Source organism: Lolium rigidum, chromosome 6, assembly GCF_022539505.1.
Source record: "Lolium rigidum isolate FL_2022 chromosome 6, APGP_CSIRO_Lrig_0.1, whole genome shotgun sequence".
NCBI lineage: Eukaryota > Viridiplantae > Streptophyta > Magnoliopsida > Poales > Poaceae > Lolium > Lolium rigidum.
In genome coordinates, this window is record NC_061513.1 from 112,546,191 (window position 1) to 112,559,900 (window position 13,710).

Below are 13,710 nucleotides of genomic sequence, written 5' to 3' on the forward strand. Positions count from 1 at the left end.
TTCAATTTTTAATTTAAAATTCGATACCACATGCATGCCAAAGTAAAGTTTGAAATAACACCCTATCTCTTCGCTATAGCATCGCAATAGCAGATTCACAAGACTTCCGTTAAAGATAAGCACTTTTAGCGTTAAATAGTCTCACAATTAAATCGGTAAATCGCCCTAAAATGCTAAATATGGCTGAAAAATAGCGCTATTTCTTCCGATAAGACAATATTTTAACATTTAAATTAAAAAGTTAAATCTACACGCATTTATGCACTACTTTTATTACTAAATCATCATAATTATTTTGTACAAGTTTCGTATCATTGAATTTCTTGTCATATTTAGATGATATGTGAATGCTTGATGCCTAATGTTTTTTAGGCTTTTTTTATTTTATAAAAAATATCGCCCCTAAGAAGCATAGCCCGCTATTTAAAACATTGAACTGAAGTGCTTAATTATCAAGCAGGTGAATTGGAAGACGAATCATACGCATATATGGTAAAGAATAATAACCAATGAATGAATTACTGAAAACATGGCTCCCTCTTTTACAGGCAAAAGAGAGATGAGCAGGACGCAACACACACCACGATACTAGATCGCTACTACGAGAGCCTAACCAACCACTGAACTGAAGGAAGCAAATAGACGCAGCTCGCCGCAATCCAAATTGCGGGATCACATCTCTCGATCTAATTAAGCAGCAGCACCGATCACGCATCAGTGGGCGAGGAAGGCGAGGAGCGAGACGAGGGCGGCCACGGCCCATGAGCTGGGGACGAGGGCGCCCGCCGCGCTGAGCATCGTCGGCGCCGGCGCCGGGGCGAGTGATGGCGCGAGGCTGCCGAGGGAAACCACCTCTTCCCGCTCCACGGTCCTTGCGGTGGCCGCGGCCGACGCGACGAGAACGAGGAGCACCGCCGCGAGGAGGGCGACGGACTTGGCGGAGACGGCGGCCATTGGGAGGAGAAAGGTGGGGTTGGGGATGCTGTTGGGTGGCAGAGAAAGAGAAGCGAGCAAGAAGCCGGAGATCGAGGCTGTGCGCGTCGGCTGCTTCTCGTTGGCTTCTCAAACTCTGCGCTGGGGAATGTGTGTTGTGTGATGGAATGGCACGGTGGTGCGGGTGGATTTATAGCGGTGAGGCGGCGATGGACGAGGGGAAATGTAGCCGTTGGGTGTCGCCGGAAACAGGGGAACGTTCGGATCCGGCTGGCGGGGGGAGGTGCGGGCCCGGAGGACCGGTCACCAGCGGACTAGCCGTTAAAAGTTAAAGCTGGTCGTCGGGAGGTAGCCGTTGAGCTGGAAAACCGGTCACGCGTGCCGGCGGAGGGAATCCGATGGACGACACACGGCACAGGACAAGTGACACGCGGGAAGAAGGGCATCATGAGCAGCCGTGGCGGCGTGTGGTTCTTGCTCGAGTGTGTTCATGCAGAGGTGTGGGACAGATTTTCAAACGCGGTTCCCTCCTTTTTGATCAGCTGCTGAGGTGCAGCCATGATGCAGGTTCAGTCCGGGTTTCGTTTTCAAACGTTGCTGGGCAGAGCCACAAATCTGACCCTTCCATCAGTATTCTCCTCATGCCTAGGACTGATTAGCGTGCTGCCAGGGCTGTGTTTTTGGATGCCACGGGAAACCAACCTGGGTCGACGAATCCGTAGGGTAGGGATTAATCAATTAATCAACAACTTCTCCCTTTCCTTGATCACCGGCCTCAACGACTCTAGACGAGCGATTCGTGGCTGTATATCGTAGATGCATGTGAAAATAATAAGCTTCCTGCAGTTGACTCGAAAACCCTCCTCACGTGCTTAGATCTGTTCCACATGCATCTGCTTGCCTGGAAGGAATTCAGAAACATAATACACATGCCGCCAGAGCTGTAACTGAAACAACAAACAAAGGAAACAATTCAGCAACATTAGACCTTTTTAGCGAGGGCACGGGACTGAATTTGATTAAGGCGAACTGCATGTAAAATAGGTCATAGAAATAATCCCTACAATTCTCAATTCTATAAACCAAACGAGATTCATAGGAAGGAAATATCTAACAAATAGAATTCACCGAAATTTTTGTGAAGTTTTAATAACTAAATAAAACCATACATTGATTGAGGGGCAAAACGGGAATGGTTTGGTCTACTATAAATGTGAACATGGACACTCTACTTGTTTTCTGTTGATTGATTGTTTTCGATTCTAATTCTGCATTTCCACATAAGTCAAAAAATTTATATAGCCATATTGCATTTAAGTCTCGCAACAATTGCCGACTTCTTATCCTTGAACAACTCCTCCGACATCTCCACTTCTCCCTCCCATGACCGGCGTCAAAGCACCAACACTCTCTCTAAGATGGCTATCTACTCGATCCAACACCACAAGTCATCTTATAACCTATGAGCCTTGCAACCTTCCACAATTTCTCTGGTTAGGACCTCCCTCACGCACTCCTCGTCCGTTGTTCTCTGCAATCATATACCACCTTGTCGCAGTTTAGGAAATTATAATCACTGACAAGTGATATGTCACATCAGATTCCATGTCAAACAAGCTGAAGAAGGAGATCTAGATCATTGTACCCCTTATCCCTAGTAGTTGTGGTTATGTAAACAAATACTAAATATTCTTGTTTTCTAAAATCTATTTCTGCAAATTATATGAAATTGAAGTGAACCTAAAGTCTCCGAGGTATTATTATTTTCAATGAGAACGACCAAATTTCCAATATTCATCGAGTAATGCAGGTAGGCAATGATCATGGTATCACGTGATTAAGATGTGGTAATCTAGCAAAAAAATCATCACATAAATAATTTACGAGCGCTTTTTTCTATAAAAAAAACCTAAAACCACAAATCCTAAACCCTAAACCTAAACAACCCTAAACCCTAACTAAATCCTAAACCATGAACCTAAACCTCTACACCGTAAACCCTAAATCCCTAACCTAAACCCTAACCATAAACAAATTAACAAACATATTTGTATAAACAAATTAACAAATTAACCCAAACCCTAAATCGGGAGGGTTCTAAAGGTCATGTTTTACAGAGAAGGTCTAGAGTGAAACCCGGATTAAGGTAATGAAGGTCGAGACTCCTGGTCCTTGTTTTGTCTTTATGGAGATCACATGCCAGCCTGGATTAAGAGGATCTGCACATCATAATCGATTGTTCGTCTTTAGGAGCCACATAATTTGCATTCTAAACACTTCTTCATTTCAAACTATCTTAAGGACGCTCAGTTTCAAGCCAAAACTAGTTGAACATCAACGCAAGATTCCTCAAACTTTGTCGTAACTCCAACATCCGAGTTTCAATTTAGGTCAGCTTCATGTCCATTTAGATCTTCTCAGAGAGGGCTATCCAATGGTGAACTATAATCTTCAATTTAGTACCATTTGGCTTAAGCCATCCTTTGTGCTTCTTACTATCTCGTTCCCGGATCACTTTTGAGTGTCGACACGTACATTATGTACATTTTCCAAATTCACACGATTGTGTTTCTATCTGTCTCCAAGGTATATGAATATTTTAAAAGTATGTAAAACTCGTAGGTATGATTTTTTCCAGTAAGTCTCAAGTACCATGCTCATATGATACCAGATGATCAAATCATTATTTTTTTTAAACGGAGGCAAAAGCTTTGCCTCGATCTATTAATTAAGAAGAAGGTTTTGACAAGATTGTCCGAACATAGAACAAGTTATTATAAGGAATTACTCTCACGACATCAAATCACCCAAGAGCTTTGCGCCCACGATCACCCACAAGCAGGATTTTTCCTTCTTAATTTTTTCAAGAACAAGTACATGCGGGGCAAACTTATTACCGAAGAATACTCTTGCCTTGCGCTCACTCCATATTCCCAAGACAAGCAAGGCGAGAGAGGCAATGGCTTTCCAGGAAGGGATGTCGCCGGAGGTCAAGGATTTCCACCAAAGCTCGGTAGACAATCCCGCCCAAAGAGAAGGTTGCAACTCTTCGATCCCAAGCCACTCTTTTAAACCTTGCTAAATCCGGATTGAGAAACGGCAATGGACGAAGAGATGACTAGCTGATTCCATGGTTTTCTTGCATAGGGGAGAAAGGCCATAGTTTGGCCATCCACGCTTTTGTCAGTAGTCCGTTGTCCACACCCTATTTTGTAAGAGGAGCCAAGCAAAGAACTTCGCCTTAGGAGTTGCCCAAGCTTTCCACACCGTCTTGTATAAGATCGAGACCGTCGAACCAAGATATTGCACATCATAGGCCAACTTAGTCGAGTATTGCATATTCACGTAAGATTCCAAGTTATATCGTCCTCCACATCCACGAGGAGGTGGACCTCTTGGAGGCAATCCCAAAGAAGAGAAAATTGCCTAAGATGCTCCACAATGAAGTTGGAAAGTTTTCCTGTTAGAGATGGCAAAAATGAGAAGAGCAATATCAATAGGTTTTCTCCCACCGAGCCAAGGGGCCTCCCAAAAAGGGGTCTTGCAACCATTGCCGATGGTGATTGTGGTGACCGCATAGAAGCTGTCCATATCCTCTTTGGTACAAGGATGACCCGAACCCGCCCAAATTTTTGAGTGGTCTTTACAACGGCGGGTCACATGGCTCTTGTCAAGTCGGTCATCACCTCCCAAGCAACCTACTACCTTACACCCCTTACGGTTCCACTGGGCACCATCGACTACATAAACAAAATCAAGCGGGCCTTCCTTTAGTCGACCAAGGACACCACCACCGGAGCAAAGTGCAAAGTTAATTGGGCCACGGTTTACCAGCCAAAGAAGCTTGGAGGCCTTGGGGTAATGCACTTAAACAAGTCTGCCACAGCCATTCGGCTTCGTTTGCCTTGGTTTCAATGCTCAAATCATTTTTTCTATATAAAGATCGTGTACTCTCAAGGTAATAGAAAACAACAATTACCAATGATTCCCAGCACGTGTAAATTTATTAAAGTGGGGCATGCCCTTTTGATCCGGGCTCATGTTGGGATAAACCGAATTGCATGGTGCTACACTCGATCAGATTAATTATGTGCTAATACAATCAATAATTACTGGGCGCGTTACACCCATTAAAGCACAAGTACTAATTATGCATATGGAGGTTTACACTAACATTGAATAGCATGTGCGTTCTTGGAGAAGTGAGATTGTCTCAAGGATTCGGCCTCTCCTCGATCGGTAGGCAAGGGACCAGTCAGTCTTGATGTATTTTCGAAGCACAAAGCCAGCACAGTCCCTGGCGTTTAGCTTAATAGCGTGGTCGCTACTTAAATACTATTTACTTGTTGAAGGTTGATTCTGATGATTTCACCATCTTCTGCGTTTTCTTGGATGATATCCATCAGCTTGGGCCTACTGATCCTTAGAACCTGAGATAGTTTCGTCGTCCGGAAAGTGAACGTCTGCGGCTTGTTGCACAGTACTCCGATCTCCCCGAGCAGTCCACCCTCAGTTGTTTTTCCACAGACCTGAAATGCGCACATTAGCAGTGGATATTTCAAGGACAAACTCTGCACTTTGCAGTGCATGTGTTGTTAGAAAATGAGAAAGTCAGGAATTCAGCAAATATTACCCGCTCTGTTCCATCGAGGAACGCCACAATATCCTGTAAATTAACGAAGATGCACGTTAATCAGTATACTCAAGTCGTACCAGGTTAGTGCATTGATCATAAACGGGGTAAATCATAGTAAGATTCCACACATACGACTTCTCCGGTGACAAGAAGGTGCAGGTCCGATGGGTACTCGTTCTGCAACATGATGTCCTCCTTTGGGGCAAAGTACTCGGCTACCATCTCAGTCACCTGCGTATACAGTTGAACCAAATTTCATCTGTGAGTACCCTTCGGTTCTTACATCTTCAATTCTTCAGGGAGCGTCACTTAAGGATTTTACTAGTAGCTAAGCTTCTCACCAGTTGCTGGATGAAACCTGAGGAGACTCCCTTGAACAGGTAAGCTCCATGAACCACCGGGTAGAAGAGACAGAGAGAAATGCTCGATCGCATCGCCCTGGGTAGTATGTCTAGCGTCTCCTGCTGCTTGAGCCCCTCTGCCTTGAACCTTAGGCATATGTGGTTGAGCATCTGGTCCTCTATCTGCCGCGGCAGCTGGTTCCTTGCGGAGAAGTCCGAAGCTGCCTGAATCATGTCCCTCTGCATTTCGTTTCAGGCCCAAGCCATGATCATAAGTATATAGCAAATCAATATGCATGCGGTGGGAGCAGCGTATACTCCAGTGTCTGGTTGCAGATAAGGGAGGTGATCACACATACAAAGTCTCTAGTTCGGCCGGTGCTGTGGACGACGAGGTTGGTCATGTTGCCGATGAGGTAGGCAGTGAGCCAGAGGTTAAAGAGCATGTAGGAGATGCCGAAGAGCATCTCCCTGGCGTTCTGTGCGTGCAGGTCGCCGTAGCCGGTGGTGGTCATGGTGGTGATGGACCAGTAGAGGCAGGTGACGTAGCGGTCCCACAGCCCGTCCTCCCTGAAGTCCGGCATGACGGCGCCGATCCAGGTCCTCGCAGGGTTCGGGTACCTGTCGGCGATCAGGTAGTTGATGCAGCCCGCGCAGTGCACCGCGAACAGGGTGACCTGCATCCATCCATGAAAAGATTGAAGAAGTATGGTACAGGTTAGGGACGACAGAAAGTAAGACAGAATCTGGACGTACTGAGATGAGCTTCGTGCAGCGTATCACGGCGTAGTTGAAGCGGATGTCCTTTTCAAGCCTAGGGAGTAAAGCATCATGTTAATTTTGTTGCACGTACGTCAGACAGACCAGTGAGTCAGTGACCACTGTAGTGCACAGTGCTTAATCAGATACTACGTATACGTGAGTACCTTGCAAATAGGGAACTGACTCTGCGCAACCGCCATAGGCGAAGAACATTGAGGAACCTGAAGCCGAGGCCGTGCTTGTGGAAGAGGTGGTTGATGGAGTGGAAGGGAACAGTGGAGCACACGTCGAAGATGAACCAAGTCGACAGATACCTGCAAATCAAAGAAGAACAGGAAGTGCATACAGCAGGTAAACACACACTACATTCACGCATGTTGCACTGCCTGAAAATTAACTGTCTGAAGCCTGAAGAACTGGTAGCAGCACGTACCTGAGCGCGATTTTCTTCGGATCGTCGACGACGAGGTAAGTCTTCTTGTCGACGAATGGCACGAAGAAAGTGAGGACGATGTCGACGGCGAAGAAGGCGTTGACGACGTCGTCCACGACAAAAGGCGCCCGAGGAAGGTACCTCATGAACGCGAACTCCAGTGGGCATATCCACGCCGAGTACACCACAAGAAGGATCAGGAACGTCTCCCATACCCTGCAAATAATCGAACAGTTCTCGATCATCATGCATGCCTATCTAACAGTGCTACCTTCCGAGCATGCGAGCAAATGAGAAAGGCTAGCGATCGAGCGTACTTGTATCGAGGATCGTAAGGCCAGACGAGGTACTTCCTGAGCCTGCTCGGGGTACTCTGGTGCTGGGCGGCGGTGGCGCCGAGCGACGGCAGGAGATCGTCGGGGACGTTGCAGCCATTGAACCCGGCGCCTCTTTCTCCATTGTAGCATGGGAAGCACCGTGTCCCCCATGACCCCTTGCGAGGAGAGGAGGAAGAAGAAGAGCGTGCCATTTCGCTCTCTCTCTCTCTCTCTCTCTCTCTCTCTCTCTCTCTCTCTCTCTCTCTCTCTCTCTCTCTCTCTCTCTCTCTCGCTCGCTCGCTCGCTCCAATAGCGGTTGCTCGTGTTCTTTCTGCCGAGGGACGCCGCGGCCGCACCGGCGTATTTATACCGGCCGGAGCGGCACGGACGCGCGGGGCGGGCCCTCTTTGTTTCGGCCGTGCCTCTGACCAAAACGGTTCTGTGGAACGGGAAACAACTTTAGGAAGACGATAACTCGCCTTTGGTCTTGTCACGGTAGACATTTGCGACGGGCTGGAATCGCCGGATGTCTCGTGTCCCTCTGTACGGGTTCGTGGACTTGTCGATCGCAGATTGCGTCCTCGGCCAATGGGTGGCGCGGCCATTACCGTAGTGCTCGTGCACACGGGGCTGCAGGGTTTCGATTGGCCATAATTCTTTCAGTTGCATGCAGTTATGAAGTTAATTAAAAGCGTGCCGTGATAGTAACCAGATTAGAAAGGAGTCGATCTCCTGCAAATTGTTGTTTGTCTTCTTGTAAAGGCGGAGATGCCATTGCATGTCTTCTCGTGAGTGGTAAATCATGCCATGCTAGACATGAATATACAGTTGGGCTGGCATATTAGAAAGAACGCCTTATATCTCTGTCTCGTCACATATTGGGTAAGTTTAGTGTTGATTATAAATTTCGGAGGAAAAGTTTTTGTCATGGCCTCTGCCAAAATTGTACTGATGAAGTTGTGGTGGTTTGCACGACTGCATGAATGGTACTATATACAACAAAATATTTTGAAAAAACATCCATACAAAATGTAAAAAATAATGAGAAATGGACCCAAAAAAATTAAGAACCCGGGCAAATCATGCCATGCTAGATATTTATATAAAGTTGGCTAGGATTTTTTTTATGTCTAATCAAATACGGGCAAGCTTAGTGTTGATTATAAAATTTGATAACTACAAAATTTGACCCCTAAACTTCAAAACCTGAAATATATTGTCATGGCATTTCATCGAAGGCCCCTGCACCGCTCCCTTGGCGACATGAGCAGTTGAAAGGGATTTTTCCTCCTAAGTGTGTTTTGGGTGTTTGTTAACGAAACACAAGTATGATCTTACTATGAACTAAGTATTTTAGGTTCATTTGATGAATAGCACAAGATGGTGAGTGACCCTTAAAAGGTGTTTGGTAGACGTTTTCCCAATGTTTCTTTTGTTTTTTTAGTCGTAGGGAAGCCGTACTATCAAGAGGGGTTGTACCCTTGATGGTATGATGGAGATCAAATCACATAAACAATCTGAATGCACCCACTGAACCTTTCCATGTTTATTGGAGAGAACCCTCAAAATCTATTGCAGTTATACTCGTCAGGCTGGAGCCCCTAAGTTGTGTTACTTGGTGTGACTCTTGGGAATAGGTCCGAAGATAGGTTGATCGTAAGGCCGGAGATACCAGCCCTGGTATTGGCCAGGTCAGATACTCAAGTGTCACCAGACCAGAATATCTGGTGTGGAGTCCGAAGTCTCAGGTCCACTGACCAGAGTCTTCTATGTAAGTGACGCTACAGTGACTAGTTTTTTAGGGGACTATGAAAGGCCCCCTTCTTCCCAAAGAGGAGGCTTCCACTTCCGTTCTCTCTCAACCATTAATACAATCTTCAAATTGACTAGATCTCTCTTCCTACCCTACCAATTCACATGCTGATAAGGGTGGCCCGATCTTCTCAGTAAGCAACGGTGGTGATGATGATCACGGGGTGATTGCAGCGGAGGTAACTTGATGAAGTGGATGATAACTTGTATGACGCAACGAGATCTCTCGATTGGTCCCTGTCGCCAATGCAACAGCTCTCAACCCTGCAAGATATTCGCAACTCCACACACTTGCGCACGTAGCCGCCGACCACGAAGCGGTAAGTTGCAACCGTCTAATTTCCAATAGAACAGCAGATCAAACAAGACTTTTCAGATCTACACAATATCAAGCAATATAGTGTAGGGGATTCAATAGGTTTGCAGAGCAAACAACTAAGAACTAGGGTTTATCTTAAACGTGGTCTAAAGCAGCTAGGGGGGGCGTCCTGGACACTTATATAGGCATCCGGGACGACTTCTGGTCGAAAAGATACAAGAATAACTGACCCAGAATAGATCTGGTCGAGACAGACTCGGACACGGCCGGTCTGGGGACCGGTCGACCAGGCCTGGGACCGGGCTGGCCGGTTCAAACCGGGCCAGGGACCGGGTTGCAACCGGGCGGGGAAATTGTCGCGCAGTAACCCCTCCGGTTGGCATCAGCGTGGCGCCCGGTAGGCGCCGGGGTGGATCCGGCCTGCCGCCTGGTCGGACCGGGCCAGGGACCGGGCGCGCTGGCGTGGCGGCCGGTCTGACCGGGTGCTGGGCCGGCCTGGACTTCGTCTTCTCCTCTCGCGCATGCCTCCCGCTCCTCCCTCCCGCGTCCATGAGATTTCTTCACGTCCAGCTCCTTGTCCAGCTCCACGTCCATCTTCACGTCCAGCTGCTCTTCTCCTCCTCGTGCGATGCTTGTCTCCTCTTCATACCTGATGATACATAAGTAATGGTACTTAGGTAGTATAAAGTTCTGATCAATCAAAGTATCGTTTAGGAACAAGTTCACCTGTTGTTTAAGTAGCTTCGCACGAGCCCTTGTAATAGGTCCAATTCGAACTTCATTGGACTTGAGCTTCACAGCAGGTTCATCTTCAGTTGGTAATGACGGAGGTGGTAGTGAGGTAGGGATGTCCTCATCATCTCCCCCCCCCCTACAAAAGGCGTCGGCCTCGACGCTCCAAGGTCTTCTCCGTCATATGGTGTCAAATCAGCAACATTGAAAGAATTACTGACACCAAACTCATCAAGTGGAAGATCTATTGAGTATGCATTGTCATTGATCTTGGCAAGCACTTTGTAAGGACCAGCACCACGAGGAAGCAACTTGGACTTCCGCAGCTTCGGGAACCTATCCTTGCGAAAATGTACCTGCGACCATATCACCAGGCTTGAACAACATCTCCTTGCGCTTCTTTTTTATTCTTGCAGCATTGCTCTTGCCTTTCTTTTCTATCAACTCTTTAGTCTTCACATGGATCTTTCGCACAAAATCTGCCCTCTTGGATGCCTCCATATTAACTCTCTCATGTATGGGCAAAGGCAAAAGTCAAGTGGAGTAATGGGTTTGAAACCATACATCACCTCAAAAGGACACAGCTCCGTGGTAGAATGTACCGCCCTGTTGTAAGAAAACTCCACATGCGGCAAACAATCTTCCCACTCCTTCAAGTTCTTCTTGATCATGGATCTCAACAGTTGTGACAAGGTTCTATTCACCACTTCAGTTTGTCCATCAGTTTGGGGATGACAAGTAGTACTGAAAAGTAGCTTCGTCCCAGCTTTCTCCACAGCGTCTTCCAGAAGTAGCTCATAAACTTCACGTCACGATCAGAAACAATAGTCTTCGGGACTCCATGTAGTCGGACAACCTCCCTGAAAAACAGGTTAGCAATATGCGACGCATCGTCGCTTTTGTGGCAGGCAATAAAGTGTGACATCTTAGAAAATATGTCCACTACCACAAATATAGAATCATGGCCTCTTTTAGTACGCGGCAAACCCAACACAAAATCCATACTAATATCCTCCCAAGGTGTAGTAGGTGCTGGTAAAGGAGTATACAAACCGTGAGTCTTCAGCTTGGACTTGGACTTGTTGCAAGTAATGCACCTCTTCACATACCTGTCCACATCCCACCTCATCTTTGGCCAATAAAAGTGGTCAGCTAGCATGAGTAGCGTCTTCTCACGCCCAAAGTGACCCATCAAACCTCCAGCATGTGATTCCTGCAATAAGAGCAAACGCACAGATGATTTTGGAACACATAGTTTGTTAGCTCTAAACAAGAACCCATCATGTATGTGATATTTTTCCCATGCTTTACCAAGAGCACATAAGCGATATGGTTCAGCAAAATCATGATCAGTAGCATACAAATCACATAGTACTTCTAATCCAGGAATTTTAACATCAAGTTGAGTTAATAGCATATTCTTCCTAGATAGAGCACCAGCAACAATATTATCTTTTCTCTTCTTATGCTTAATAATGTATGGAAAAGACTCAATGAACTCAACCCTCTTAGCAAGACGCTTATGCAAAGTAGACTGAGCTTTCAGGTATTTTAAAACTTCATGATCAGAATGTATGATAAATTCTTTTGGCCACAAGTAATGTTGCCAAACCTCAAGAACTCTAATTAAAGCATACAATTCTTTATCATAGATAGGATAGTTCAACTTAGCACCAGAAAGTTTCTCAGAAAAATATGCAATTGGGCGACCCTCTTGCATTAACACACCACCAATTCCAATACCACTAGCATCACATTCAATCTCAAATTGCTTATTGAAATCAGGAAGTGCAAGCAACGGTGCAGAAGTTAACAATCTCTTAAGTTCATCAAAAGCATTATCTTGGGATGTGCCCCACTCAAATATGACACCCTTTTTAGTCAAGTCATTCAGAGGTGCAGCAATAGTACTAAAGTTGGGCACAAATCTCCTATAAAACCCAGCTAGACCATGAAAACTTCTTACTTGACTCACATTCATGGGAGTAGGCCAATTTTGAATAGCTTCAATTTTAGACACATCTACTTCTACTCCATGCTTAGAGACAACCTAACCCAGAAATATGACCTTATCTTTGCAAAATGTGCACTTCTCAAGATTACCATAGAGTTTATTATCACGCAACACTTGCAAAACATGTCGAATATGTATAGTATGATCAGATTCATTGCGGCTGTAGATTAATATGTCATCAAAGTACACAACCACAAACTTGCCAATAAATTCACGCAAAACATGGTTCATCAGTCTCATGAAAGTGCTAGGTGCATTAGTCAAACCAAAAGGCATTACTAACCACTCATATAAACCAAATTTTGTTTTAAAGGTTGTTTTCCACTCATCCCCTTCTTTCATCCTAATTTGATGATAACCACTACGCAAATCAATTTTAGAGAACACATCAGCGCTACTCAATTCATCTAGCATATCCTCTAAATGGGGAATAGGATGACGATATCTAATAGTAATGTTGTTTATCGCTCTACAATCTACGCACATGCGCCAAGTACCATCTTTCTTAGGAACTAGAATAACGAGAAGAACACAAGGACTAAGGCTTATGCGGATATAACCTTTGTCGAGTAGCGCTTGTACTTGCTTCTGTATCTCCTTCGTTTCTTCGGGGTTCGTTCTATATGGTGCCCGATTGGGTAGCGAAGCTCCGGGGATCAAGTCAATTTGATGCTCAATACCTCGCAATGGTGGAAGTCCCGCGGGTACCTCATCCGGAAACACGTCGCCAAATTCCTACAAAACATTAGAAACACCAAGAGGAAGAGGGGTCATGTCATTAGAAACCAAAACCGAACCCCTGTACAAGAGCACAAGAGTCATGGCCGAAGGATCCTCACTAAATTCTCTCATGTCTTCTTTGGTGGCTAATGAGACTAAGGAATTCACTCTCTCACTTTTCGTTATATCACTCCTGACATTACAATTCTCTCGCCTATCTAAATAAGCATCCTCCAAGTTTACTTCAACTTTCTGACGAGATTCATTGACAATTTGCTGTGGTGACATAGGATGTAAGTTGATTTTCTTGCCCTTGAACTCCAAGTGATATGTATTGGCACGGCCATTGTGTTGCACAGAACGATCATAGAGCCAAGGCCGACCCAATAGTAGGTGACACACTGTCATAGGAACCACATCAAAATCAATGCAATCCTTATACGGTCCAATAGCAAATTCAACACGCACCATGTGGTTTACCTTCATCTCACCATTATCGCTCAACCACTGAATATAGTATGGATGCGGGTGCGGTAGATACTTCAACTTCAGCTTGGTACACAACTCTTTGCTTGCTAAATTGCGGCAACTCCCGCCATCAATAATGACCTTGCAAGCCTTGTCAGGACCAACTAAAGCCTTTGTTTGGAACAAATTACAGCACTGAGTAGATGCACTATGATGACCCACA

General features: G+C 45.6%; 2 protein-coding genes across 2 annotated transcripts; both read right to left on the reverse strand.

Annotated features, from left to right (window-relative positions):
* Positions 1-714: 714 nt before the first annotated feature.
* LOC124666482 lies at positions 715-954 on the reverse strand. The gene has a single exon (XM_047203832.1). The coding sequence runs from the start codon at positions 952-954 to the stop codon at positions 715-717; it is 240 nt and encodes a 79-aa protein (XP_047059788.1).
* An 851-nt stretch (positions 955-1,805) lies between these two features.
* Positions 1,806-8,091, reverse strand: LOC124663128 (potassium channel KAT3-like). Its single transcript, XM_047200868.1, has 11 exons — positions 7,902-8,091; positions 7,423-7,558; positions 7,106-7,321; positions 6,837-6,986; positions 6,667-6,724; positions 6,270-6,587; positions 5,911-6,150; positions 5,702-5,800; positions 5,567-5,599; positions 5,277-5,462; positions 1,806-1,880 (listed from the first exon to the last, which is right to left on the reverse strand). The coding sequence occupies exons 1-11, from the start codon at positions 8,089-8,091 to the stop codon at positions 1,806-1,808; spliced, it is 1,701 nt and encodes a 566-aa protein (XP_047056824.1).
* Between the last annotated feature and the right edge of the window lie 5,619 nt (positions 8,092-13,710).